At 54.0% G+C, this 26,644-nt stretch overlaps 3 protein-coding genes across 9 annotated transcripts; 2 read left to right on the top strand and 1 right to left on the bottom strand.

Moving 5' to 3' along the window:
* Window positions 1–1,379: 1,379 nt before the first annotated feature.
* On the bottom strand, window positions 1,380–6,040 carry Fbxw5 (F-box and WD repeat domain containing 5). Of its 4 annotated transcripts, none has more exons than XM_052181837.1 (9): window positions 5,955–6,040; window positions 4,699–4,914; window positions 4,290–4,447; window positions 3,805–3,979; window positions 3,576–3,724; window positions 2,964–3,393; window positions 2,511–2,658; window positions 2,195–2,407; window positions 1,380–2,114 (listed from the first exon to the last, which is right to left on the bottom strand). In XM_052181837.1, exons 2-9 carry the CDS (start codon window positions 4,889–4,891, stop codon window positions 1,871–1,873), a joined length of 1,710 nt encoding a protein of 569 aa, XP_052037797.1. In that variant the 5' UTR covers window positions 4,892–4,914; window positions 5,955–6,040; the 3' UTR covers window positions 1,380–1,870. The 4 variants fall into 4 exon arrangements, with proteins under 4 accessions (XP_052037797.1, XP_052037798.1, XP_052037800.1 ...); XM_052181838.1 differs by lacking the exon at window positions 5,955–6,040 and adding an exon at window positions 5,269–5,922; XM_052181840.1 differs by lacking the exons at window positions 4,290–4,447; window positions 5,955–6,040 and having other exon boundaries at window positions 4,699–4,818.
* Window positions 6,041–6,060: 20 nt separating this feature from the next.
* On the top strand, window positions 6,061–8,173 carry C8g (complement C8 gamma chain). Of its 4 annotated transcripts, XM_052181845.1 has the most exons (7): window positions 6,061–6,696; window positions 6,814–6,950; window positions 7,113–7,183; window positions 7,267–7,374; window positions 7,706–7,807; window positions 7,878–7,916; window positions 7,998–8,173. In XM_052181845.1, the coding sequence occupies exons 1-7, from the start codon at window positions 6,559–6,561 to the stop codon at window positions 8,009–8,011; spliced, it is 609 nt and encodes a 202-aa protein (XP_052037805.1). In that variant the 5' UTR covers window positions 6,061–6,558; the 3' UTR covers window positions 8,012–8,173. The 4 variants fall into 4 exon arrangements, with proteins under 4 accessions (XP_052037805.1, XP_052037803.1, XP_052037804.1 ...); XM_052181843.1 differs by having other exon boundaries at window positions 7,878–8,173; XM_052181844.1 differs by having other exon boundaries at window positions 7,706–7,916.
* A 4,235-nt stretch (window positions 8,174–12,408) lies between these two features.
* Window positions 12,409–14,899, top strand: Lcn12 (lipocalin 12). The gene is made up of 5 exons (XM_052181050.1): window positions 12,409–12,876; window positions 13,263–13,399; window positions 14,092–14,168; window positions 14,232–14,354; window positions 14,481–14,899. The coding sequence occupies exons 1-5, from the start codon at window positions 12,763–12,765 to the stop codon at window positions 14,606–14,608; spliced, it is 579 nt and encodes a 192-aa protein (XP_052037010.1). The 5' UTR covers window positions 12,409–12,762; the 3' UTR covers window positions 14,609–14,899.
* Window positions 14,900–26,644: the final 11,745 nt, after the last annotated feature.

Below are 26,644 nucleotides of genomic sequence, written 5' to 3'. Positions count from 1 at the left end.
ATAATGTGCCAAGTTAAACACTGAATCTCTCCACAGCTGCTGGAGGTGGGGTATGAGCATCTCCCTCCTTTATAGTTATTGTAATTTTATTTTGTACATATGGGGGCACACCCGTGACTGGCATATAGAGGTTCCCTCCTTCCAGCGTGTGGGTCCTGAGGAGCAAAGGCCGATGGCCTTAGTGGTGGCTCCCTTACTGTCTGAAGCCCAGGATTTAAAAGGCTGAACTTGTAGTTTGTTACTGTTAGTTTTCACAGTGCAATTTCAAATCCTACATGCCCCTGGTTTCTCTCTGGTTTTGTTGTATAATAATGTTGTTTCTGTTTTACAGATAATACCGTTCTCTTTTTACTTTAGATTAGACAAATCCAAAGTCCTTTCTGGGAAGTTGCTCTAACTTTTGGGCCTAGAGAGGTAACCATGATAGACACGTGCTCCACACCGAGCGAGCCCCAGCACAGCCTCCATACAACTGTTCTCCTCAGATCCCCTGAAGTTGCCTCCTGTCCTCCTGTCCTGCTGTTCACGCTGATGGATGCTTACCGCATCTCGCCCTCCAACATCAGCCATGGGCCACAGACCAGGCCTGGTTTCTCCAGTGCCATCTGTCCCTGGGGTCCTGTCCTAATCCCCTCGATGCAGCCAGATGCAGAAGGATGGGAAGTAATACCTGCTCACTTGTTAGGTTGGACCTGGTAGGACACTTGCTTTGTTCATCAGTCCCCTGTATAAGTTTTCTGTTTTTGCTAGGAGGGCAGCTTTTAAATGAGACACCACTGTACCAGGCCATTCACCCAGTCACACTGTGGTCACTCTGGAGACTGGTCCTGTCAAAGTCCCAAATCATATGTGGCACCCTTAAGTGCAGGTGCACAATGTAGGCCCCAAGGACGGCCTAGAGCTGCCCTTCTGCACCCTGAGGCCTCACACATTTTCAGAGGTTGTTATGGTGGCACCGAGAATTGAACTCAAGGCATGACAGGCAAGCACAATCCCCAAACCTCTTATTTTCCTAAGCCAGGGTCTAACCAAGTTGCCTATATCAACCTTGAATTTGTTCTGTATCCAAGCAGGCTTTTAACTTCCCATCCTCCTGCCTCAGCCCCCTAAAGAGCAAGGATTACAGATCTGTGTCACTATACTCTACCGTGGAGCTCTCCTGAGGATGGAGCCAATTGTTCTAAAACCCACCCTCTTTTGGGCGCTGTCCAGGCAGGGCTGGTCTATCTTCCTGCCCCCATTAGCACTCAATCATGCACAGACACCCTGAAGTCACAGGGATACACCCCCGAACCAGCTCACTCTGCAGCCGACATCACCAGGACCACACAAGCCAGCAAGGTCTGGGGCCCCTCGCTACAAATGGACCAGATGGCATGTGCTGTCGCCAACTGTTTATTCAGGCCCCACAGTTCATGAGTGCAGCATGCAGCACCCACAGGCCACTGCAGGCTACTCCATCAGTAGCGAAAGCTGAAGTATCAGCGACCAGTGCCTGTGGCCTGCCGCCCAGGGTACACTCACGACATCCAAGGGGGTGGGTATGGCTGAATGTGAAAGGTACCCAGGCAGAGGCCAGCTTGGAGCTGTGTGAGCTGCCAACCCAAGGGAGGAGGGTAGGTGAAGAACAGGGTTTCCAGTGTCCCGTGTATCTCAAGCTAGCCAAGAGGCTAGCATGGGATCTGGTGCTGCCAACAAGGGCTACCCTGGTGCTAAGCCTGACGGCTGAGTGAGCAGGTTGTGAGTGTGTTGGGGTCAAGCTGCCCCACCTAAGGCATTGCTTCTATGAGCTACTCTGCCCCAGTGCAGTGAAGAACCACAGGGTACCATTTTCCCCAGTAGGTTCTAATGGCTCAAATCACCGAAGCCTTCAGCGCCTATGGCTGGCAAACCAGGAGAAGAAGGGGCGTGGGCGTGGGCGTGGAGCCTGCAGGACTCGAACGATGCGTGGTGAACGCCAGGCTTTGATAGTGGCATCATCACTGGCTGTCAACAAGAGCTCCTGCTCCTGGGGGCTGAAAGCCACTGAGTTGACCACATCCTCGTGCCGCAGCTTGGCTAGGCAGATGTTGTAGTGGCGGTCCCAGATATAGCCATGCCGATCTTCAGCCCCACTGTGGGATAGCATCAGGATGAGCCCACACCCACCTGCTGAAGCCCATACCCAAGCCCTGGAGCCCACCTGAGCCCACACCTGGCCACAAAATCCCTGCTGACATCCAAGAAGATGAAGAAGCACTCATCATTGGGCGTGTAGGCGCGGTGTGCTCGAAGAGCTCGCTTGACCTCCCGCATGGTCTTGAGATCAAACACCAGCAAGTCAATCTCCTCGGCAATGGGTGGCGGCTGCATTGGGTCAGCTACCACTGAGCCAGGGGGCCAGGCACGGCTATTCACATACAAGTACCTGAGCAAAGGGTACATGTTAGATACAGGGTGCTATTAGACACATGTTAGGTGCTATTAGACACAGGGCCATGTGTGGTGCCCTCCCGGCTCGCCAGGCTCACCTGTTATCAGGAGACAAGCCCATGCCAATGATGTGCCCATGCACATCAATGACATGGTCCAGTGCATCAAAGAAGGCATCGGAGCCCCGGCCCTCGCCTAGCACGGGCCCTGCAGTTGTCATCTGGTGCGGCAGGATCTGCTTGATGCCTACATGGAGACCAGGGTGAGGGTCATCCAGAGCCTGCAAGGACATCACCACCAGGGCACTCCCAATCCAACAACAGCCCGAAGCGTCCACAAACACTGTCTACACTCAGACTCGAGCACAGCTGTGCACCTGCTCTCTTACTGACCAAGCCCCTGCCTGGGTTTTCACCATGCTTATACAGGATCAAGTGTGCCAAGGCAGAACAGCACATGAGCCAAGCTTCGCCTATGGACTTGCTGGTCTGGGAGCAGCACAGTGGTTGACCATCCCAGGCCCAGTCCTGCCCTGCCCTGCCCATCATTACCGATCTGATGCGGTGAGTACGTGAGGCAGCCAGTGGTGAAGATGAGGTACTTGTTCCTGGTGTCAGCGTCACTACACTCTGGGGGCTTGGTGTGGCCCTGGGCCAGCAGCTCTGCTACCTTGGTCTCCAGTGCACAATCTGACAGCTGTCCATGTCCATCCAAGACGCTATCAAACACACGCCGTAAACCTTCCTTGACATGGCCAGAACCAGAGGCGTGCAAACCTGGGTCAGTGGCCTCTTCTTCAGTGTCCCCACCTAGGTCAAAGACTCGGCAGGGGAGCCCAGGCTGGCTGCCAGCATCCAGCAGGAGGTCCGGGCTATCAAAGCGGCTGCAGTCAGCCACCATCACTGTGCGAATGGTGCTGGCATTGAGGTTCTGGATCTTAAAGAGCCGCTTTACCACGTTGACGTTCTCTGACTCCACATCCTGTGTGGGACACAACCCAAGGCCAAGAACAGGGGGTGCTGGTCAGAGGGCCAGGTCTGGGGAGCAGCCTACCCTGGGCCCTGCATCTGCCCTTCCATGTCCAGCCCCGCCCACACCTTCCTCTCTGTTTCCCTGCCCTACCCCACCTGTCTTGCCCAGCCTGTCCCTGTCCCGGTCTGAACCTGGAAGGCGTTGTTGAGCCACAGCACTGAGCAGGAGGTGATATCTCCAATGCGGTGCAGGTTCCCCGAAATGAGGCTGGTTTCTGTGAGCCAGCAGCCAAACACATCATAGGGCTTGTTTCGCACACGGGACAGCAGGGCAAAGGAGTCTAGGGGGGAAGGCCACAGCTGTGCAGGCTGCTGACGGGGCACAATGGGACAGGCAGCCCAACCCAATGCCCACACTCACCTAAGCTGATGACAGCTATCTCGCCTGAGGAGGAGTTATGTGGCCCCAGGAACACCCCCGAGGCCAGCAGCAGAGAGTCATCCTGGTTGAACTGGGAGAACTGGGTGTAACTCCAGTTGTACGGCCTCATGTCTGCACTGTGCAGCAGGGAGATGGTCAGGTCATTGTTCCAGATCTGCACCAGAGAGGCTGCAGGGTAATTACCAGGCCGGTCGGCTCTGGCGGCACAGTGAGGCCTGACTCTTCTCCACTGAGGGTGCTGGATCTTCCTGGGGCAAGAACCTTGGCCTAGGCCTTTACCACCCACTCTTACAACAGCACACCAATGGAGCGGGCTGACCCCGGGAGCTAGGGGTAGAGCTGTTCTTAGCTTTAGGTCCTGTGTGGTCCAGATCAGGCCTCCAGGCCCTGGTGGCCCTCTCTGCTTCTCTCACCATTGGCTTCTCTTCCCAGTGAGTTCCAACACGTGGGAGAGGCACCCTCACCTTCACGGTGCAGTCCTTGGAGCAGGAGGCAAACTGGTACCCCGAGTGCGAGAAACTGAGGTGAAGGACCTGGTCCGTGTGGTCTGTCAGTGTCTGCACCTCCACACAGGGCACCATGTCATAGAGCCGCCGGAACTCCTCATACCAGGATGTGGCCGCTGTGGACAACAGAGTGGCACTCCTGCATGCAAGGCTCCCTCACCAGTCAAGACCAAGAGCTGGCAGCATGGCTGCTGGGAGCTGTTCTGAGGGGCTCTGGAACTCAGCACTCAGTAGTCAGGCCTCACTACAGGGTGCACCCTTCTGCTCACAGAGCCTCCCTCTCTTCCAGTGTGGCCCACGTGTAAGGTCCTGGGGCCATGAGCCCTGCACTGAGCCAGCAGGTTTAGGGGTGTGTGCAGGTACTGACCTGGGTGGCGGGGCACATCTCGAGCCACCTGATAGTAGCGGTAGAACTGCTCCCTCCAGAGGAACTCATCCCGGGATACGGCCTGCCATTGGCGGCACACCAGCCCAGCAGCCAGCACATCTGCAGGGCCCAAGCTCAGGAAGATCTGGTAGACAAGGCTGTCAGGGAGCAGGGGTATGCCCCCCTCATCCATCGTGACATTCTGCCCAGACGGTCCTGAAAACCACCAGTGGCTGCTCAGAACCCAGGTCTCCTCACCCCCAACCCCAGGGAGAGACGATGGTCTGGGGTTCCAGACATGGCAGGCCTAGCCATCCCCACCAACTGCCCAGCCGAGAATTCCATTGCACTGTGGGGGGAGGGGAGAGATGTGTGTGTCTCTTTTTGTGTGTACAAGTAGCACTGCCCCACCAGAGACCCAACACTTTTGAAGCACCCAGACAGTATGTGGCAGCACCTCACATTCTCCAGGGCCACCAAAGGACCTGCTGGACCAGATACCCAGCACCTGGCCAGGTTCTACTAGGCCTGGTAGAACCCGCAAAGGGGGAGGCAGCTCCCTCTCTGTACCTTCCTGGTGGGGGCCTTTGACAGCTCCCCCAGTGCTCCAGGGCTCGGAGACATGTGAGCTCCAAGGCTGGCAAACAGGTCTGGGCTGCCCAAGCTGGCAGGTCCGAGTTTTAGCACCCCACCCTGTCTTTGACCTTGCTGCCACAGGACTTCAGGCCAGGGCTTTCTTCTGAGAAAGGGCTCCTGCTGGCCAGTGGCCTCTGTCGCGTGGCCTCAGAGAGAGCCTGGCCAGGAGGGTGGTAAGAGTGGGTGGGGTTTCTGAATGTCAGAGGAGCCATCAGGAACCACGCTTCGCTGCTTAGCTAGAGCGGGCAGTAGCACCTTCACCCTCTGAACCCCGGCGGGTGATTAGGACGACGTCAACCTGCTAAGGCCATCACTGATCAGATAAGGCCACCAAAGGCTGTACAAGTGTGTGGGCATTGCAGGAAAAAAAAAAAAGTAGTGACGGTGAATAAAGGCCACGAAGGTGGCAAAGGCCAGTTAAAGTAGGACAAGGCAGGGCGAGGCCCGGGACCGGGACCAGGCCCGAGAAAATAAACGTAGGCCAGGACCGGGGACAAGGGACACCGAAGGTGGCAGAAGGCTGGTGACGCAGGACTGGGAGTAACGGGGCACAAGGCTGGTGACTGGGGGACAGGGCAGATGACACAGGTGAGCACGGCGGGGCCAAAGCCGGGACTCACCGCGGTGCCTCTGCCCGCCGCGCTGCGCCCGGCTTCCGCCGCCGCTCTAGTCCCCGCCTCCGCGTCTTTATGGAGGAGCCAGGCTCGACGCTGTGAGCCCCGAGGCATCGATGCCACCCCCACTCTTGCGCCTGCGCCTCAGGCTCTGACTCTCGGCCGGCGTTTCTTAGCGTCTGCGCAAGCTCTTACTCTGACTCACAGAGCAGTACTCACTCCTGGCTACCGGAAAGGACGAAAGGATGGAGGAATGAGCCAGGCTCAGCCGGGCGGGTTCGAGACTCTGCCCCTGCTCTCTGCTGCTGGGCTTTGAACAAGTGGCTTTATGAGCACGTTGTTGTTGGTTGTGGAGTTAAAGACAGTTAATGCGCGCAGAGGGTTGAGCACTGATCACAAGTGGAAATAGAGGTGCAGAAGTCAACTCCAACTTTGCACAAGGCTAGGTTCTAGGATGTACTCTGGCTTGGGTTAGGAGTTCGATAATCGGAAGACAGACGTGGACTTCCTGGACTGTGCTTTGTGTGGCACTGGACAGTGGACTCTGACCTAGGACAGTGCACCCCTCCTCCTCACTGTCCTGTCACCGACTGTCCGTAGCAGGACCGCCATGCTGTCCCCTGGGGCTCTGTTGTTCTTCACCCTGCTCTTGACAGCCAGTTCGCTGGGCCAAAGGACTCGAAAGCCTTATGGGTCTATGTCCCCTATCAGCACCATCCAGGCTCAGGCCAATTTCAATGCTCAGCAGGTAAACGCTGGGAGTGAGTGGGGTAGGCAAAGGAGCAGTTCGAACCTGCCTACCTTGGCAGGATTGGTTCAGGGTGCCTCGTTCCCTCAGTCCTGACCTCTCATAGTCAACTTCCAGTTTGCAGGGATATGGCTCCTTGTGGCTGTGGGCTCTGCGTGCCGCTTTCTTCAGGAGGAGGGACACCAGGCTGAGGCCACCACATTGCACGCAACTCCCCAGGGTGCCGCTATGGCTGTCAGCACCTTTCGAAAGCTGTGAGTCCCAGCAGGGCCTCCATCTTCAGCTGCCCCAGCCCCTGAGCCCACCTTACCCCGCCCTCCTGACCCTAAGATAGCTCTCCCATATGGCCTCTCCTGGGTTGGAGTTCCTAGAGGTTGGGTGCCTCCTCTTATAACATACCTTCTTCCCCTCCCCAGAGATGGGATATGTTGGCAGGTACGTCAACTCTTTGGGACCACAGGGGTCCCTGGCCACTTCTTGCTCCAAGGTGAGGCAGGGGCATCAAAGGAGAGGGTTCAGGGCTGGAGGCAGAGGGGAAGGGACTGATGTGCTGCTGTGGTCCCACCTCAGCCCCACGGGCCCGTGGACCAGTGCATGTGGTGGTTGCTGAAACCGACTACCAGAGCTTTGCCATCCTGTATCTGGGGCAGGCGAGGAAGCTGTCTGTGAAGCTATATGGTGTGTACTAGTCCTGTGATCACACGTGAACTTGTCCTGTGATCACACGTGACCTTGTCCTGTGATCATACATGACCTTATGCTTCTCAAACATGTCCTGTGCTTTGCATCTTCAAAGTCCATCTTGACGGACCAGGTGACCGGGTGATGGACACACACCCCTTCCATTCTTTTTCTATCCCTATACTCCCGGCAGCAGGCACCCTAGGGGGACAGCTGCACATGGGCTGGTGTGGGGATTAGATGGGACAGGGACACACAGCTGACCTGGCTGTGTCCTGGGTGCCCTGCCCTGATGAAACCACCTGACACCACTCTGCCAATCCCGCAGCCCGCTCACTGCCAGTGAGTGATTCTGTCCTGAATGTGTTTGAGCAGCGAGTCAGGGGAGCCAACCTGACGGAAGACCAGATCTTTTTCTTTCCCAAGTATGGTGAGTGTCCCCAGCCAGTCATCCTCCTGGATGACACCCGGTCCTCTCTTACTACTGCCTGGGCCCCTAGGTTTCTGCGAAACTGCGGACCAGTTCCACGTCCTGAATGGTGAGTGGTCATCAGGGCAGAACAGTGAAGGGCTGTGGCCAAGGCCTTTCCTGCCCCTGCTCAAGTTTCTATCTACTGCAGAGGTGCCAAGATGAGGCCATCTAGTGGAGAAGCTGTGGACAGTGGACCACCCTCAGAGAGTTCGCAGAGCATCCTGAGTGCACTCTTGGAGTCTCTCCTGTCTGTCCCCAGAAGCACCCCTTCATACAGCTCTGTTGTCCTGGGGCTTTCCAGTAAACATCAGACTTGGCCTAGGATCTTTTCTGTCAACGTGGATAAGAGTTCCACTAGGCCCAGGTGGGAAGGGAATTTGCATGCGCGCGCACACACACACACACACACACACACACACACACACCCCTCAGCTGTTTGGGGACTCTGTCCTAGGGGTGTGGGGCAGGAAACAGCACTGAGTCCTTGCTGTCTCCCTGAGCCTGTTCCTCTCTGCAGTGAAGGCACACACCTCCCCTTACTCCCCTACTCCAGCCCTCTGCTCTGGCTTAGTGCCTTGGGGGGTGGGACTCAGGGACCTGCTAGGGTACCTTCCCTGGAGAGGGACATAGGCCTGCCAGTAAGCCTTCTAGGCCCCTCCTGATCCTTGACCCTGGAGGCTAAAGAGCTGGAGGCCAAGGGGCACTTACAGGGAGATGCCAGGACGCATCTGTGGGAGTGGTTGGAGCACATCGAGTAGAAAGCTGAACCCCGGGAGCAGGGAGCAAGCGGGCAGACTATGTAACCGCTTAGAGACGAGCATGGGGCCGGCCCCCAGCACCCCGTAGCCCGACTCTAGTCAAGGTTATCAGCTGCAGGGAGCAGGCAGCACGTTGTGCATGTCCCCATGAAGGAGGAGTTGGGCCTTTTCCCCAGACAGAAGCAGTGTTCTTTCTAGGCCTGGGCTGGTTTTCTTGGCCCTGTAGGGCTGGAGTTCAGGAACTGGGCGTCACCCCAGATGCAGCTGGGCTCCTGCTGCATTGCTGCTGGCCTGACAACTTCCAGCCTTCATTTAATAAGCCTTTCTCAAATGCCCCAAGACCTGAAGACACAAAATAGGCAAGCCCTTGTTCTCCCAGGGCCTGTGAAGTCCAGATTCAGCCACCTATTGATGACAAGAAGGCAGAGGTGGACTAACCCCTCTGTCCCCAATCTACTATGTCCTCCTCTCTAGCAATTCCCCAAGTGAGCTGTAGTACTAGCAGAACTGCTGTATGATTCCTGGAGCAAAGTCAGGAGAAGCCTTGTCTGCTGGCATGTTTTTAGGAACAAGAGCTACAGAGATACTGGCGGATGGCTGCTCTTGGGGCCACAGCTGTCCCAGAGGAGGCTCTGACCACCCAGGGTCTCTGGGCAGCTGGACTTTGGGGGGACAGGAAAATAGACTGGAAAGTAAATGAACTCCTGGGGTCTTAGAAGGAGGAATTTTAGGAGACTGTCCTAGCCACAAAAATAGAGCTCACCAGAGCCCGGAGATCGCGTGGGGCTTGGCCTTGGACTCACTGCCCTAGCTCCAGGGTACTGTTCTCTTTTTGTCTTGTGTTCCATAGCAGAAGTGATGTCCTCACTCTGGTAGAGGTTGGGCTCATGTGGCCACGGCTTTGCACCCTGCCTTGGTGCCTTATGGGTCTGAATGGGACAAGTGTGAACCATGCCATTAGCTTTTGACACAGAGCTCTAGAATTGACACCCATTTTAGTCTCTCTCTCTTTTTTTTTTTTTTTTAAGATTTATCTATTTATTATATGTAAGTACTCTATAGCTGTCTTCAGACACTCCAGAAGAGGGCATCAGATCTCATTACGATGGTTGTGATCCACCATGTGGTTGCTGGGATTTGAACTCAGGACCTTCGGAAGAGCAGTCGGTGCTCTTAACCATTGAGCCATCTCTCCAGCCCCATTTTGTTCTCTTAAAAAAAAAAGTGTCTTAAAAGCTTCAATTAAATTTGAAAATATTAGGTATTTTAGTGATACCTATATCACACACATACACAAATATACGTGTGTGCGTGTATGCGTGTGTGCGTGTGTGTGTGTGTGTGTGTGTGTGTGTATTGGAGAATACTTGTGGAAGACAGAGGGCAACTTGTAAATAGATGTTGGTTCTCTCCTTCCATGTTTAGTAGGTTCTTGGGATCACACTCAGAATGTCAGGCCTAGAGGCACACGTCCCTACCTGTTGGGCTATCTCACTAGTCCATACATATATTTTTTACTTCTCTCTCTCTCTCTCTCTCTGTCTCTCTCTGTCTCTCTCTGTCTCTCTCTGTCTCTCTCTCTCTCTCTCTCTCTCTCTCTTTTGGATTTGGTTTTTTCGAGACAGGGTTTCTCTGTGTAGCCCTGGCTGTCCTGGAACTCACTCTGTAGACCAGGCTGGTCTCGAGCTCAGAAATCCGCCTGCCTCTGCCTCCCAAGTGCTGGGATTACAGGCGTGTGCCACCACCGCCCGGCTTTCTCTCTCTCTCTCTTTTTTTAAAAGAATTAATTATTTATTTTATGTATATGAGTACACTGTAGCTGTCTTCATGCACACCAGAAGAGGGCATCAGATCCCATTTCAGATGGTTATGATCCACCATGTAATTGCTGGGAATTGAACTCCGGACCTCTGGAAGAGCAGCCAGTGCTATCTCTCTAGCCCCACTTAAACACTTAACTGTCTCTTATAGGGGCTGGAGGATGGGCTCAGCGGTTAAGAGTGCTTGCGGTACTATCATGCAGGCATGAGTTTAGAGCTCTAGAATGAACCTAAAAATCTTGAAATAGCCGGTCCCACCCACAACCCTGCACTGAGTTAGAGGCAGGCCAGAGGCAGGACTACACAGCTTGCTGCATTCCGCATAGTTCCAGTGAGAATGGCGTCTCAGTGTAATGGGTAGAGGGGCACCCAGTGTCCCCTTGTTCTGCTTGCTTGCACAGACACACACACACACACACACACGTATTTATAGTGCATACACATATTCATACACAGATGTTTCTTCTAATTTGTATATCACATTTTAATTCTAATAGCTAGTCTATAATATCTGAGAAGAAAATCACTTTAAAAATCTAAGGAGGCCTATATCTTGCCTGAGCCCACAGGTTAGAGGACTTGACCTTTAAGGGATGCAGAGTAGGTGGCCTATGGTAGGCATACCTGGACGGCTGGGCCCCTTCTCCCGAGGCTGGGCCAGGCAGAGGGCACCTGCCCTTGTCCGCCCCAGTACTCCATGCACAGGTAGCACCCTGGCTATGAGGATAGCGTCTTGCCTTCTCAGGGACCTCCTGCCACCCAGGACAGTGTCCTGGGGAAGGATTCTGGGGCAGGGGAGTGAGTCTTCCCGGAGAGAGGAGACGGACACGTTGAAGAGGTATTTCGTTCAGCCTGTTCCTGTTGGAAGGGGGAAGGTGGGAGGAAGAACGAGCAGCACCAGGGAGGGATCCTAGATGGGGCTTAGGGGCCGGAGGAGGGAAGGAGGGCTGGCTTCCAGGTGGCTGAGGTGGAGTGGGTTGGTCTGAACTTTGTGTGGGGATCTCTGTCATCACGTGCGTGCCCCCTCCTCACAATCTTGATCTTGTATGAAGTCCTGGGTAGCTTCGGGACACTCCTCAGGACCCCAGATCTCTTTCTGTCCCAAGAGGGTCAGACTGTATCGTTGCTGTATTCCAGTGGCGCACACCCGGAGGCTCCACCAATCACATTAAAGGTGGGAGAAGCTGCCCCACCTCCAGTTCAGGACAGGCTTGAAGGGAAATGGAATACAATAACTAAGTCAGCAGCCTCCAAGACCTGGGAAAGAGCACAGCCAGGACCCTGCTTAGGACACTGGGTCACCACAGGTCTTAGCCCCTGAGGCCAAGTCCCCGTCATGAAGTTTCAGCAGGCCTGGGAAAGCTTGGCCCATCGGGGCCACTTGGGCCAGACCTGCAAGGACTGGTCTTCCTGCTCTCCAAGCCTAAGTGCCTTGCCTTGCAGAAAAGATGGCACAGGGAACTGGCTGGGACGGCGGTGAACCTCCTTCAGGAAGGTGAAACAGGAACCACCTACACCAAGTTTGCATAGCTTTTCTCTTGAATCAACAGCCTGCGACCAGAAAGAGCATAACACCAACCACTCACAGCCTCTGCTACCAGGATCCTGCCCCTATAGCACACTGAAACTATAGGACCCCACTGGCTGAAAGCCACACCCATAGGACTCCATCCCCATTGGACCCTCATGGGGCCGGACTCCTATAGGGAGGGTCCTATAGAATGAGACTTATAAGGTCCCACCCCCTCTGTGCCTGCTCTCTCTAGACTCCTATATTGTCCTTCCCCCCCCCCAGCCCCACCACTCCAATCTGCATGGGAGGCCCCTTTGAAATCCCCCAGTTCTTCTTATCTGGCCCTGGGGTCCTCAAGACCCCTCCCTCTCCCTCCAACCAGCGCTGTGTTCTGATAGTGGACAGACAGTGCTTCAGCCCACACTGGGTTTAGCACATGTTGGGGAGGGGGCATGGAATGGTCGGGGACACTAGGGATAGTTATGATCCCCACCTAGAACAGGCTGTTCTTTGGCACGAAGGCTGGATAGGGTAGGCGTGGGCAGGCTTCTGACCCACCTGTAGGCACACTTAGAACAGGTATTTGGAGTCACAAGATGGCACCAGCTGGACCCAGTAGGTTGGCTGGGACTCAAGAGACCCTGCCTGATGAGTGTTTAGGGTCTAAGAGGGTCAGCCCTGCCCTGTTTCCACACCCACCTGTCTGCCATAGTCCTCAGGGCACCGGCCGCGTAGGCTGTGAAGAAACAGGTTTCTGAGCAAGCTTCACCAGTAGCCACACCTCGGGCAAGCTGTGCCCCTCTGAGCCTGGTGGCTGTTGGGATGGGCCCTTGGTGGGCTCTGTGGCTGATACTTACCCTGCCCCAAATCCTGGAGGGTCAGAAGCCAACCATGCCTCCAGGCCTACCCCAGATGACAAGCTTCCAAAGTAACCAGGTAGAGGACTTTCAAAAGAGAAGGGATGGGTGGCAGCTGGCTAGAGTCCCAGCCTGTGGAGGGAGGGAGCATGCAGGCCTGTGGCACTGCTCAGGGAGGCCAGCGCAGAACCTGAATTAAGAGTGACCCCATGACAGTAACTTTCTGTATCTGCACCGATGGCTTCTTCTGTGAAAGGAGAGGACCAGAGACTTGGGGACACCACCTGGCTCCTGACCAAGGCCACCCTCTACCTGACAGACAGGTCAAAGTCAGATTGAGGGTCTTCCAGTGTCACTGATGCAGAACTGGCCTGCAGTTGCCTCCTGAGGAGGGGTCCTAGCTGGCCGTGGGTTGCTCAGGGAAGGGTGGGCAGGGGCTGCCTGTGCCCACCACCAGCCATGCAGTTTCAGGGGGAGTGGTTTGTCCTCGGTCTGGCAGACAACGCCTTCAAGAAAGAGCACCGGGCCTTGCTGAGTTTCTTCATCACATTGTTTAAGTTGAAAGGCAACAGTGAGTTTCAGGTGACCAACTCCATGACTCGGTGAGTGGGTGTCTGCTGTTCAAGTAGTCAAAGACTTGGGGCTGTGTTCTGAGAGCCTGGTTTGGCCTAGCCACACTGCGGGAGGAACAACATCTGGAGGCCATAAAGCCCAACCCAGCCAATGGGCCGAAACCCAGATGAAGGCATCTGGTGACTCACTCTGGCCAGTGCGACTCACCAGATGGGTTTTAGAGACTCTTGTGTGGTCAGGGACCCCTTTCTCGGCCTTCGTCTTGGTTCTGCCTGTCTGGTCTTGGTCTCCTGGGCAGGTTCTTGTTCTCATCTTAATAGTAGCAGGCAGCTCCAGTCTGAAACCAGTTCTTGGCCTTCTCTGGAGCTTGTTGGCTTGGGCGCCAGAGGGGGCTAGCCGCTGATACCCAGAAACACTTCCTTTTTAACATGGTGAGTCCCTATGGATTTGAGGACCCGTGCTGGCTTGAGCACGAGTCACTCATGTGACACTGGGCCAGACTTTTAGGAAGGTCACAGAATATCTGAAAGGAACCCAGAGCCAAGGCCAAGGGAGCAGGGGAGGCCCCCAGTCTTCCCCACCTTCTGGGATGCCGACCCCTCCAAACGAATGGCTGGATTTTTTTTTCTTGTTGGCCTACCAGAATGGGTGTGGCTGCCCCCCACCCCCACCCCGTCCTCTGCCCCACCTTTGCCCTGCCCCCTGCCTATCCCTCCAACAGGGGCAAGCGCTGCAACACTTGGTCCTACACCCTGACCCCAACAGCCAAGCCTGGGCAATTCACCAGGGACAACAGAGGTGAGAGAGGCGTGGGTGGGAGGGGTGCAGCTGCCTTGGGGACCTGACATATGTGTCCCCCAGGGTCAGAGCCTGGGGCGTACAAAGAGAGCATACAGGTCGTAGACACAGACTACGTCAACTTCGCCCTGGTGCTGTCCCTCAGACAGACAAGCAGCCAGAGCATCACAAGGGTCAGCCTTCTGGGTGAGCCCCTGCTTCCCCGGGCCCTATCGTAACCTTCCTGAGGGGGTGCTTCCTGGGTTTGGGACAGTTTGGGGGCGAATACCTTACCACTGTCAAGTACTGAGCCATCCTGTCCTCTGGCCACAGGTAGACACTGGAGGCTTCCTCATAAGACAATAGACATGTTCATCTGCCTGACCAGGACCCTAAACTTCACAAAGGATAACTTCCTCTTCCCTGATCTGTCTGGTAATGGGTTTGCATGCACTGGGTGATGAGGTCTGCAGACCCTGGACAATATTGGACCTCCCTCAGCCTTCACAAGTCCCATAGCTCTCTCCAGGCAGGCACTGCAGATCCTTAGGGGATATGTGTGGAGCCCTGCAGTCCAGACAGCCTGAACCAAGTGCTTGTTCACAGAGTTCAGCCTGAGACAGAAGGGAGGTGCTCACGGCTCATGGTCCTATCTGAGTCCTAGGCCATTTTGTTCCAGTCCTGTGTCCCTGTCACAAGCTGCCCCCTCATCACACAGATTCCCCTGTGCTGGGACTGTCCTTTCCACTCTGTTTCCCTGCTCACGGGACCCTGGAGTTCAGTCATGGAAGTCCCTGAATACAGATAGCATATTCCTAGTAGGAAAGTCCTGGAGAGCCCAAGGCCGAGAGGCTTCAGGCCTGAGCTGTCTTCAGCCTGTGCCTCTTACTGCTGGCATCAGGACCTCTCCCTGATCTCCACCCAGTCCAGGGCCATTTCCCGTCATGCCACCTCTGGTACATACCTGTACAGCCACATTTGAACACCCAAGCATGTACCCACAAGCATGCAGACAGGCAGATGCTTGCACACACCCGCTCACACATGCACCTTCCTTCTCCTCTCAACCTTGTCATTTCTAGATAGGGTCTTGCTGTATAGCCCAGGCTAGTCTGGGATCCATGATCCTCTTGTTTTAGCCTCCTGGGTGCCGGTATTTTTGGCCTGTGCCATCACACCTGGGTCACATCTCATATATTCACATGTGATCTCATGCATGTTTGCACTAACCTTAACACTCATAGTACCATACCACCATGGTTTATCACAAGTCTAGGATCCTGTGGGGACAGCTAGCACTATGCAGGGGCTTCTGGAGGAGCCCAGACTGGTCACAGAGTGCACTCTTTGGGGCATGTCTCCTCATGCCCTCCCTGCAGCCACTTCTGGTCTCATCTCCCTGCCCAACTTCCAGTTTGTCTACCTGTTGTCTCTCCTAAGTCACTCCCCGAATCCTCTTCCTTATCCACCATCCCAACACTGTCTGTCCCCTCTCCATTAGACTGGTTACCGGATCCAAAAGTCTGCTGAAGAAGGAAATGCTTCCCGCCAGGAGAGCCTCACCCTGCCTCTGCTCTCAACCCAAATAAATACACTGCCTGTGACTTCAGAACGTGACCACTGTGGCCGTGAGCCTCTTCCCCACAGGACCATGATGGTCATCCTCTGAGCAACCCCAAACTGGCTTTTCAACCTATACAAGACTCCACTCCTTCTCTGTGTGAGGTCAAGAGTCAGCCCTGTACCTGGCAGAGCTCTGGGGTGAACATGGTGGGTGTGGCAAGCTCAGGGCATGCCCGTGCAGCACTGAGTCCCGCATGGCAGACACTCAGAGCCCCAGAGCAGGCAGAAGACTCCTTGATGATGCTGCCCAGGCTGGAAAAGGGACAGGGCACGCCCTCCTGCTGCGGGATGTGGAGACAGCCATCTCTAGGCCTGACACTCATTCTAGGGAAGCCATTCAGAAGTAGTGAGGCACAGGAGGTCCAAAGCAGTGGGTTCGGAACCTAAGCATCCCAGCTCCAAGTGTGCAAGAGGTTGTCAGTGTAATGTTCATAGTTCCCAGTTCACAACCGCAGGCCACTGCTCGGCCTACCCATGCCCGAGTCCACCTCAGCCCCAGTAAACAGGCAGAGTAGGACATGGCTCAAAGCAAAGATGACTCCATAGTTGTTGGCCTTGGTAGAACTCAAATAGCACACAGAGACAGGCCACCAGACTTAACCTTTACCCTCGAAGAAATAATTTCCTGTTTGGGAGGGTGGCACAGGGATTGTGGGAGTGGGAGTGTTTACGATCCCTCTGACGGGAGACCGTCCCCACCACCTAGGTAGTGGTGTATGGCCTCGTGCCCACTTCCTGTTGAGCAAGTTGTGGAGAAATCAAGGACATTCTGGACCATGGCTGGGGCATGGACGGCACAGGCCTGAGGACTTTCCTGATGATACCAGTAAGACCTAGTCTAGTCTCAAGGGAGACCATAAGTAGAACCTTGGGGCACAGTTCAGCATTCTGTTGATATCTGACCTCCACATCAAACTCTACAAGGGAGGCCTGGTCTCTTTCACCCTTAATTGTGTCCCAGATGTATCCAAGATGGCACCTCTCGTGGAGAAAGTGACAGGCACCTGACTCTGTATATGACTGGACTGATGATTGGCTGGCTGCATGATGCATGGATGGGTGGCTGGTGGCTGGATGCATGATGCATGGATGGGTGGCTGATGGCTGGATGCATGATGCATGGGTGGGTGGCTGGTGGCTGGATGCATGATGCATGGGTGGGTGGCTGGTGGCTGGGTGCATGATGGATGGGTGGCTGGTGGCTGCATGATGCATGGGTGGCTGGTGGCTGCATGATGCATGGATGGGTGGGTGACTGGGTACATGGATGAATGGTGGCTGGGTGATGCATATGTGGATGGTAGCTGGATGCATGATGGATGGTGATTAGATGGACAAGTGTGTAGATGAACAAATGGATGAATGGATGAACTGGGGGGTCTCAGACGAGATAGAAAGAAGAAGGTGAGAGGCTCCCCGTCAGTCATTTGTCCCCCTCCCACTGTGGGCACACCCACACCCACGCCCACAGCTTGATCAGCTGCCTCACGGTCCTGCTTCTGTTCTTCCTCACTATGATGGACCTACGCTAGAACTGAGCTGAGGAAAACCTTTCATCTCTCTTAAGCTGCTTCTTGTCAGATATTTGCTACAGTAGTGAGAAAAGGAATAGCACAGGCTCACCAAACACTGCAGCAGGCTTAGCCTTCATTTCTTTTTTTAAAACTTTTTATTGATTCTTTGTGAGCTCAACATCACGTTCCCTCATATCTGCCCTTTACCCTTGCAACCTCGCCCTCAAAACAAAAAACAAACAAAAACCATAGAAAACATTTCATCATGGAAGCTGTAGTGCGTCACAGTGTGTCCCACAGTCCACACACCTTCGTTTGCGAATGTTCATGGCAATGAGTCATTGGTCTGGTGTGAGACCTCTGGCTTCTGTGGCGCCATCAACACTGAACTGTCACAGGGCTTGCTCCTAGTTCTTCTGTTGCTGCCCTGTGTCCTGGAGATGTGCACTTTTGGATCAGCAGGACTGTCCGTTTCACATATCCCAAACGGTCACAGTTGAGAGAGATTCTGGGACAGGTCAACTCAGAGCCCTGAATCGGGGCTGGGTAGTAGATGAGCTGCACAACTCTCCCTTATCCACACCACCGGGACAAATCCTCCGGGACTGTTGTCAGCAGGAGGCAGGCTCAGCTCTCCAGCTCTCCTGCCATGGGGGCCAGCACACCCACACCACGCCCCCAGAGCCAGCTCCCCTGTGCTGCCCAGTCAGGGTGTGGGGCCCACACTCCCAAGTGCTGCAGCCTTTGTGTTGTCTGGGCCAGCTCCCCGACTCTCACATCCTCTGGGCTGGCACCTCTGAGCCTTTGGCATCAGGGCCAGCTCCACTGTCTTGCACAGGTGATGTGCAGGGCTTACCCTCCCAGGTGGTACAGCCAGTGAGGGGACAGGGCAAGCTCTCCTGCTCTGCCTTCAAGGCCAGCTCTCTCAACTCCCTCAGGTGGTGGTGGGGGGCGGGGTGTATGTGAGGTGGCAGAGGAGATCACCCCTGTACCTGCAGTACCTAAGCCACCTCACTGGCGATGGGGTGGGGCCAGCACTCCTTCACTCACACCCTTGGGGCCACCCTCTGGTCTCCAGTTCCTTCTCTCTTCATAATGCTCACACTGCTCCACTTCTTTCTCTCTCCCATCTGACCACCACATAAACACACATTGTGGTGGCTCCTGCTGCAGGCTGGGCATGTGACTGGTGGGCCTGCGTGACATGGCTATCTAGGCATCATGATGTGGCGAGCAGGACCATGTTCAGGAGGGCAGGAATATGGGTGACATGCTTCCTCCTTCCCCGTTGTCCTGTGTGGTGGTAGGCAGGGTTCTGTGTGTCTATGTCCTGCCTGTGCTGTGGGGCAGAGGGCAGATCTGTAGGTGTCTTTCCCCACCAGGCCCGTGGCATGGCAGACCAAGGGTCTGTCTGTCTTTCATCTCTGATGTTGTGCTGCCTGGACTTGATTTGATTTGATTTTTATGTATCCTAGGCATAAGACAGCTGTAGTCACCAAGCCAGGCATCAAACTAGGACTTGATGGACAAGGGACTGTCATCTGCTCTGCCCCTGACTAACATAAGAACAGTGTCATCAGCCACGTGTCCCTTTGCCCATTGCCCGGGGCTTAGCTGCCATTTCTATGAACCAAGCCTTCCTTGTAGAGAAGGGAGTTTGACCACCATCTGACATCAGGGACAGGTATCAGAACAGCCATCTGTATGACCATGCCAGAGGGTTGTAACCCATCCAGGATCACCAGAGCCTGACCTTGCTGGGTGCTGAGCCAAAACCTAAGAACGCCATGGCCTCTGTCCTCTTCTTAGAACTGTATCCATAGACACAGAGCTGCTGATCTCCTAGGTGGCCGTGTCTCCAGGCACTGAGAATTCCCCTTCGGAGCTGAGGTGAGGTTCCTCTTTCCACAGCAGGAACTAAAGCCCTAGGACATTTGCCAACACTAACAAAAGACCCTACACCATTATAATACCATTTGTATTGTGGGTTTCACACATCCTTTTATAGGAATCATGTGGGCGAGGTGGAAACACCGTGATTCCTATAAAAAGAGATAGATTCAACCAGGCAGTGGTGGCACAGGCCTTTAATCCCAGCACTTCGGGGGGGGGGGTAAAGACAGGCAGATCTCTGAGTTCAAGGCCAGCCTGGTCTACAGAGTGAGTTCCAGCACAGCTAGGACTACAGAGAGAAACCCTGTCTCGAAAAACCAAAAAAAAAGAGAGAGAGAGAGAGAGACTTCATTATGCTTTGATAGGGGAAAGGGTCACTTACAGGACTATGCCACCACCTCAGAAATATTTAAAAAGACAACAACTTTAAAATCCACAAGGCAGGATCCCTGGGAAGTTCCTTGTCCCTGACAGCAGCTGCCAATTCCAGGCCACTTTGGAATGTTTGCTTTGAAAACAAAAATCCTTCTGTGTAAACTGTTTCTAAAGAACAAGGGTGTCCCATAAGCAGGTGGACTAGCCCTTGGCCATAACCTGGGCAAAGACCAGCAGAAGAGGCCCTGGTGAAGCCAGAGGAAGAAATGGCAGAGCTCAGACATGACGAAGACAGGAATCTGGAGAAGCACAGGCTAACCAACCAATTTCTGAGAAAAGATTCTGGTGCAATAGATGGAGGACTCAGAAAAGAAAAGGGTGGTCACAACAACAGGCAGTCACTGAGGGCACCACCACCCCAGAGCCGAGGGGTGTGTGTGTGTGTGTGTTACATGTGTCTCAGCCTGAAACACATTTGAAAAGCTACAGACCTTTAACTCCAGAGAGAGGCACCGATCCCTCACAGTTGGAGGCTCCTTCTTTGACCTCCGTCCCCATCGGATGCCACATCAGCGTGCAGAAGACAGTGTATAGGGCTGGGCACAGCAGACAGCACACGGGTGACACAGGAACTGCACAACCTCCCGTCTTTGTAGCATTCATTTTATATACTTTTTTTAAAAAGATTTATTTATTTATTATATGTGAGTACACTGTAGCTGTCTTCAGACACTCCAGAAGAGGAGGTCAGATCTTGTTACGTATGGTTGTGAGGCACCATGTGGTTGCTAGGATTTGAACTCAGGACCTTCGGAAGAGTAGTCAGTGCTCTTAACCTCTGAGCCATCTCTCCAGCCCTCGTTTTATATTCTTTCCTTCCCAATCTCAGTTCCATTCAACACTGAAGAGTGAGGAGCAGCAGGCCAGCCTCTACGCTAGCTCCACGTGTCCTGTGCCCGGCAGGGCCTTAGCTGCACTCTGCTTGCCGTCCTTTTAGTAATGCTGAGACTGGATCCCAGGAACTCAGGATCTCACATGTGCTAAGCATGTGCTAGGCATGTGCTAGGCATGTGCTAGGCATGTGCTCCATACTGAGCTTCCTCTTTGCCTTCATAAGGTTATAATTTCCAGAAGACCTTGCTTCACTGACCTTAAATTTGGGTGTTTGGTGTCCTGTGACCTCCACCAGTAGGTTCAAAAGGTACCCCAGTAACACAATGAGCATCTTCTATTCTGAAGCGGAAACTCAACTTCCTCTTGGCAATGAGAGACAAGTCCCCTCTAGCCAAGACAATGACTCCTGTCCTGCTGGCCAGCTCTGTAGTATGAAGACCCCAGACAGTCAGATAGATTCTTAATGCCCTGTGTACTGACAGCTGAAGGCTAGTTAATCAGACAGGAAGAAAAAAATTTTAAAGACTTATTTTATACATATGAGAATAAATCACCACTGCTCTCTTCAGACACCCCAGAAGAGGGCACCAGACCCCATTACAGATGGTTGTGAGCCACCATGTGGTTGCTGGGAATTGAACTCAGAACCACTGGAAGAGCAGACAGTGCTCTTAACCACTGAGCCATCTCTCCAGCCCCAGGAAACCAACTTTTGTCAGTTGGTGATTGAGTCGAAGGACCTTCCCACACTGGCTGCTCTCCAATCTTGGAATCCAGCAGTGGGGAGGCGACATTCGACTACACTCTTGCTCTTAGAAGAGAGCAGCCAGGCTCTCTGTCTCTGCTCTCTGGAGCTGCCCAACACATCTTCCAGGGCAGCCATGGTGAGAACCCCTGCACGTGTTTGTGTAGTCTTGGGACAGCGGCAGTGCTGTGCAGAGGGGCAGGGGCTCCCGTAGAGGCCTCTTTGCACACGTTGCTGCCTCAGCAGCTGGCTTCTCCCCACCCGCCCCTTCACACCCTTCCTAGTCATGGATGTGGGAACACAGGAAACGCAGAGCCTCCCAGGATGGGGCAGGACACATTTGTGAGATGCTCTATCCCCCTCAGCTACACAGGTTTTCAGGGCTCAGTGCCCAGAGGTGAGTGTGCAGGGACCAGGACCCAGCGTGCAGGAGCTGTGCTGTACCAGAGGGCAAGCCTGGGTCAGAGTGCAGAGGTCAGCATGCGGGTTGGAGGTTAATACACATGGGTTGGTCTGGAGAGATGGCTCAGTGGTTAAGAGCACTGTCTGCTCTTCCAGAGGTCCTGAGATCAATTCCCAGCAACCACATGGTGGCTCACAAGCATCTGTAATGAGATCTGGTGCCCTCTTCTGGCATGCAGGTGTACATGCAGGCAGAATGCTGAATACATACAAATAAATCTTTAAATCTTAAACAAACAAACAAACAAACAAAACCACATGGGTCCCTGAGGGGTGGGTTGGAAACCTCATAGTCTTATCTGGGATCCTCAGCTAAGGGGGTGGGGTGGGAATGGAGCTTGGGCATTGCTCCCCAAATGAGGCTGGTTCCCTTCTAGGTTCTTCCCAGAAAAGGAAACCCTGTATCCAGATCCCATATCACACATAGCTGGCTGCCGGTCTCTGCCCGGACAAGCAGCCCAGCCCTTGCCAGGTGGCCAGGTCTCTTTACTTTGGCCTACAAGCAGCCTTTCCCGTCGCCACCTGGGCCTGCTGGGCCCAGACCAGCCTGCTGGGCCCTAGAGCTGAGCCTGCAGTTTGCTGCAAGCGAAATGGGGTCAGCTGGACGAGGACCAGGCCCTGTGAGCGGCCCTCCCACCACCACCTGGGCCTGCTGGGCCCTAGAGCTGAGCCTGCAGTTCCAGGAGGTGGACGTCAGCAGCTGGACAGGAGGTTGGGCATGTGAAAGACCGGACTCAATACCACAGAGCAGCCCTTCCTCAAGACTCTCCTTTCTGGGTCCTAAGGCCGCCAGGTCCTCTAGTTCCTTTATTATTTATTTATTTATTTATTTATCTCCCAAATGCTGCCCCAACTCCCAGTCGCGCAGGCTGCCCTCTTCCCAGGGGAAACTGCTTTCCCTAATGCTGCCCTGGTCCTGCCCTGCTGCAGTTCTCCTAGAGTCAGTTCCACATGCCCCACAGCACGAGGTTCTCTGGGGACACCTACAGGATCGGGACTTGGCTGCTGGAATGACCCAGGGGCCCCTCTGCTCTTCACAGTCCGTCGGGAAGGATACGGACATGTAACCACCTCTCTTCTCAGGCCTGTGTGTATCTGAGACACGCCTGCCATACTTCAAGGGGTGATGTGGGGGTCTAATCCTGGCCCTTCAGGCCTTCAGGCTGTTCATTTCTGGAGCGGGAGCCAAGCGATGACAGGGAGAGGCCTTTCCATCACTGGCAGGAGCCCTTCGTCCCTGAGCAGGAGTCAGACAGTGGCCGGCGGAGGAGCGGAAAGTTCACATAGAGGATTGGGCAGAGAAGCAGAGGAGGTGTGGAAGGGCATGGGGGTCGGCAGGCCGAAGCAGGTGGGGGAGGAGGTTGGAAGGGAGGGAGAGGACCTATTTGAGTGATGAGCCACCCCTCTGGGTGGGAAATGGGACAGGCCACACCTGCAGCAGGCCTCTCTGGAAGAAAATCAAGTCCCTAGCTGAGGGTTTCTCCTGGGCTCTTGGGTCTAGCCTTAGCTCTGTCATGGTCCAGCTTGGCAGGTATAGTGTCAGGTCCTAGTCTGCGGCACACCCAGTCAGTGAGGACTGAGAATCAACCAGCACGCTCCATCAGCTCAGCTAAGGGCTTGCCTGTGGTCCCAGAAGACTCCAAATGCTGCAGAGATCCCCAACCCTGCTCGCTGTTGTGCGGTGAAGGCTTGAGGTTAAGACCGAGCCTGGGGGCTGGAGAGATGGCTCAGTGGTTAAGAGCAGACTGCTCTTCCAGAGGTCCTGAGTTCAATTCCCAGCAACCACATAGTGGCTCACAACCACCTATAAAGTGACCTGATGCCCTCTTCTGGAGTGTGTGTCTGAAGACAACTACATTGTACTCATATAAATAAAAATAAATAAATCTTAAAAAAAAAAAAAAAAAAAAAAGACTGAACCTGGATTACCTGATCATAGAGTCAGAGCCTAGCCTTGGGAAACCAGAGCCAGGCCTAGTGGACAAGACAGATGGCCTTGTGGAGGCCATAGCCCTTCAGATCCCCCAGGCTGTATAGCCCCATGGCTGTCTACCTATGGTTTGTCACCACCATGACTACTACTTAAACAGCTGGTTAGAGGCACTGCCCACTGCCCGATAGTTGTTCCCAGTTGGAAGAGACAATTGGGCTAAGAGGCTGGGCAGCGGGGTGAGAAGCAGGCTGGGTTCTTGGCTCAGAGAGAGGATGCAGCAGCGTCAGGGCCTAGGAGTAGGTTGCTTAGAGTGGGCAGGAACCTGTAGGTTCCTGTAGATAATAGTGTAGAGAAAGATGATGGCCAGGTGAGGGCGCCAGAGATGCGCAGGCTGCCACAGGGTCTGAGATTCCACACTAGGTCTGGGCCTCCAGAGAAGCCCTTATGTCTGGACCCTCCCACCTCCTGTGACAGACCCAGAAGAGGCTTCTTAGAGGGAGAAGCAGGTTGAGGTGCTCACAGCGACCTTGGAGATGGGCCTAGGGGTCAAGTGAGTTTTCTTCTACTCCCTATCTTCTAGGGTGGTGGTCATTATGGTCACCATGGTATGGCACCCTTGTGGCCATGGGGTACCCTTGGCAAAAGCTGGGCAGTCCAGGGGTTGACCCTAGGTTGGATAGGAAGTTCCTGGAATCCCGGGCCAGGAACGGCCAGAAGGGCCAACTGGCATCTCCGTGGCTTTCTGGGTGTAGTTCAGAATTGCAGTGTGCCGGTGATTCACGCTCACTACCCTTGGCTTTCATGGGTCTTCTATGTGACCAGTACTCATGCCAAACTGGGGCTCTGAAGGATAAACACCTCTTCAGGTAGCCCTGTCTTGAGCTGGGGAAGGGGGCACTGGGAGGGGAGCACTGGGAAGGAAACATTGGGAGCACTGGGAGGAGCACTAGTCTGGCCAGGGAGAAGCAAGAATGCTTTGGGAGCAAAAGCAGGAAGAGGTACTTGGGTGCCCACAAAGTCAGGCTGTGGTGAGGACTCAGGCTGCCTCTGCTCTGGCTTGATGGTAGCTCCTTGGTATCACCTGACAGGGTTTTATTCTCTTTGCTGTGGACACCTAGACAGTGAGAAAGACACGAGGCTCACACCTCTCAGGAGTGACTCAGTTGCAATGCGGACCCTCACACAGGCCTACGTCAGCATCAGATGGCGGATTCACACACTGTGACAACTTTGCCTCTGTTTTTACAGGAGATGGAAATTTCCACCTGATCTGAATATACCACCGGCTGTTCTGTCCTTCCTGTGGTTCTGGGTGGACCAGGCACCCAGCCCTCCACTTTTGCTTTTCTAGTGGGTTTCCCAACGAATGAAGCAAGCGTGTGATCCTTCAGAGACCTGTGCTTGCATGTTCCTGGCAGCTTTACGTGAGAGAGAACCCCAAACTGAAAATGACACCGGTGGCCATCAATGGCCAGCTGTAGAAGGTGGAGCACATGGCTTCAGATGCTGTGAATCACTGCCGTGGCGGTTGCCACGCACTGAGCTCACAACCCAGCAGGACATGCACAGCATGGCTCCCCTTACAGACAGAGCAGAGGGCTCTGTAGGACTGACAGCTGCTGGAGCTCCGAGGGCAGTGGGGGCAGTGGAGGGGGCGTCCACACGGGGCATAAGGAATCTTTGTAAAATGAATGTTGTGTATACATGGATGCTTTGTTTGCATGGATGTCTTCAGAAGCCAGAAGAGGGTTTTGGATGCCCTGGACTGGAGATACAGTGGATTGTGAGCTGACATGGGGATGCTGGGAATCAAACAGGGGTCCTCTGGAAGAGCAGCCAGTGCTCTCCAGCCCCAAGGAATGGGTGTGTGTGTGTGCAGGGTTTCTCTGTGTAGCCCTGGCTGTCCTGGAACTCACTCTGTAGATCAGGCTGGCCTCGAACTCAGAAATCTGCCTGCCTCTGCCTCTCAAGTGCTGGGATTAAAGGTGTGCGCCACCACCACCTGGCCCCAAGAAATCTTTTAAAAAGCTATTTATTTCTATCTTTTATTTTTGTATGTGGGGGATGGAGGGATGTCTGCAAAGGGCCTGCTTGATCTTCTGGATCTGTAGTTATAGGTGATCTTGGGCCTCCTGACGTGGTGCTGGGAATAAAAGCCAGGTCCTTGGGAAGAGCAGCAAATTCTCTTAATCACTGAGTCATCTCACAGCCCCGGCCAGCCTGGAACCCACTACCTAGACCAGGCTTGCCTTCAGCTCACAGAGATCCACCTACCTCTGCCTCCTGATGAAGGAATCTCTGTGGATTGGCAGACGCTCTCACTGTCTTAATTAGGATTTTATTGCAGTAAAGAGACACCATGACCACAGCAATTCTTATAAAGGTCAACATTTAATTGGACTGGCTTACAGTTCAGTCCATGATCATCATGCTGGGAGCACGGAGGCACACAGGCAGACATGGTGCTGGGCAGGGGGCTGGGAATTCTAAAGACAGAATGACACTGGTCCTGGCCTGATCTTCTGAGACCTCAGAGCCTGTGACACACTTCCTGCAACAAGGCCACACCTATTTCAACAGGGCCATACCCTGATAATGTCATTTCCTGAGTCTATGGTGGCCATTTTTATTCAAACCACCACATGCACTATCTCACCATTGTGATGATGGTTTCCTGGACACACATATGTATTATAGCTTCTCAAAAATTAAAAAAAAAAATCGTATAAAACCCAAAGCCACAAAGATAAAGTCCACAGAGGCTGTCATTAAGGCAGAGCAGAGGCAGTCTTAACTCTCCACCCTGGCGGCTTCAAGCCACCTGAGTAGTTCTTTCTGCCCTCTTTCCCAGGGGCAGTCCCAATGCGTTGTCTTTGGCTGATATTGAAACAATTTAATCAACACAGTGACTAAGGAAGTACAAAGTTACACCCCAGAGAACAAACAGAAATCCTTGAGTCCATACTGAGATAGCTAAGCTGGGGAATGAGAAAACATAGATTTAGAAGAGGCTACAACCCAGTGAGGCGGCGGAGTGCTGGTCTCATTTGAAGGGCAG

The sequence above is a fragment of the Apodemus sylvaticus genome, chromosome 5 (assembly GCF_947179515.1).
Source record: "Apodemus sylvaticus chromosome 5, mApoSyl1.1, whole genome shotgun sequence".
NCBI lineage: Eukaryota > Metazoa > Chordata > Mammalia > Rodentia > Muridae > Apodemus > Apodemus sylvaticus.
Note: the sequence above shows the minus strand (reverse complement) of the source record. Positions and strands in the feature narration are given on the sequence as shown.

What these genes read in the sequence shown, in the direction of transcription:
- Fbxw5 (XM_052181837.1), bottom strand. Translation starts at nt 4,891, where the DNA reads ATGGATGAGGGGGGCATACCCCTGCTCCCTGACAGCCTTGTCTACCAG. An exon ending in GGCTCAACAACGCCTTCCAG is followed by an intron (nt 3,394 to 3,575) that starts GTTCAGACCGGG and finishes TGTCCCACACAG; the next exon opens with GATGTGGAGTCAGAGAACGT. An exon ending in GTACTCACCGCATCAGATCG is followed by an intron (nt 2,659 to 2,963) that starts GTAATGATGGGC and finishes GTCTCCATGTAG; the next exon opens with GCATCAAGCAGATCCTGCCG.
- C8g (XM_052181843.1), top strand. Translation starts at nt 6,559, where the DNA reads ATGCTGTCCCCTGGGGCTCTGTTGTTCTTCACCCTGCTCTTGACAGCC. An exon ending in CCAATTTCAATGCTCAGCAG is followed by an intron (nt 6,697 to 6,813) that starts GTAAACGCTGGG and finishes GTCAACTTCCAG; the next exon opens with TTTGCAGGGATATGGCTCCT. An exon ending in CTTTTTCTTTCCCAAGTATG is followed by an intron (nt 7,808 to 7,877) that starts GTGAGTGTCCCC and finishes CTGGGCCCCTAG; the next exon opens with GTTTCTGCGAAACTGCGGAC.
- Lcn12 (XM_052181050.1), top strand. Translation starts at nt 12,763, where the DNA reads ATGGGCCCTTGGTGGGCTCTGTGGCTGATACTTACCCTGCCCCAAATC. An exon ending in GTGACCAACTCCATGACTCG is followed by an intron (nt 13,400 to 14,091) that starts GTGAGTGGGTGT and finishes TCCCTCCAACAG; the next exon opens with GGGCAAGCGCTGCAACACTT. An exon ending in CACAAGGGTCAGCCTTCTGG is followed by an intron (nt 14,355 to 14,480) that starts GTGAGCCCCTGC and finishes CTCTGGCCACAG; the next exon opens with GTAGACACTGGAGGCTTCCT.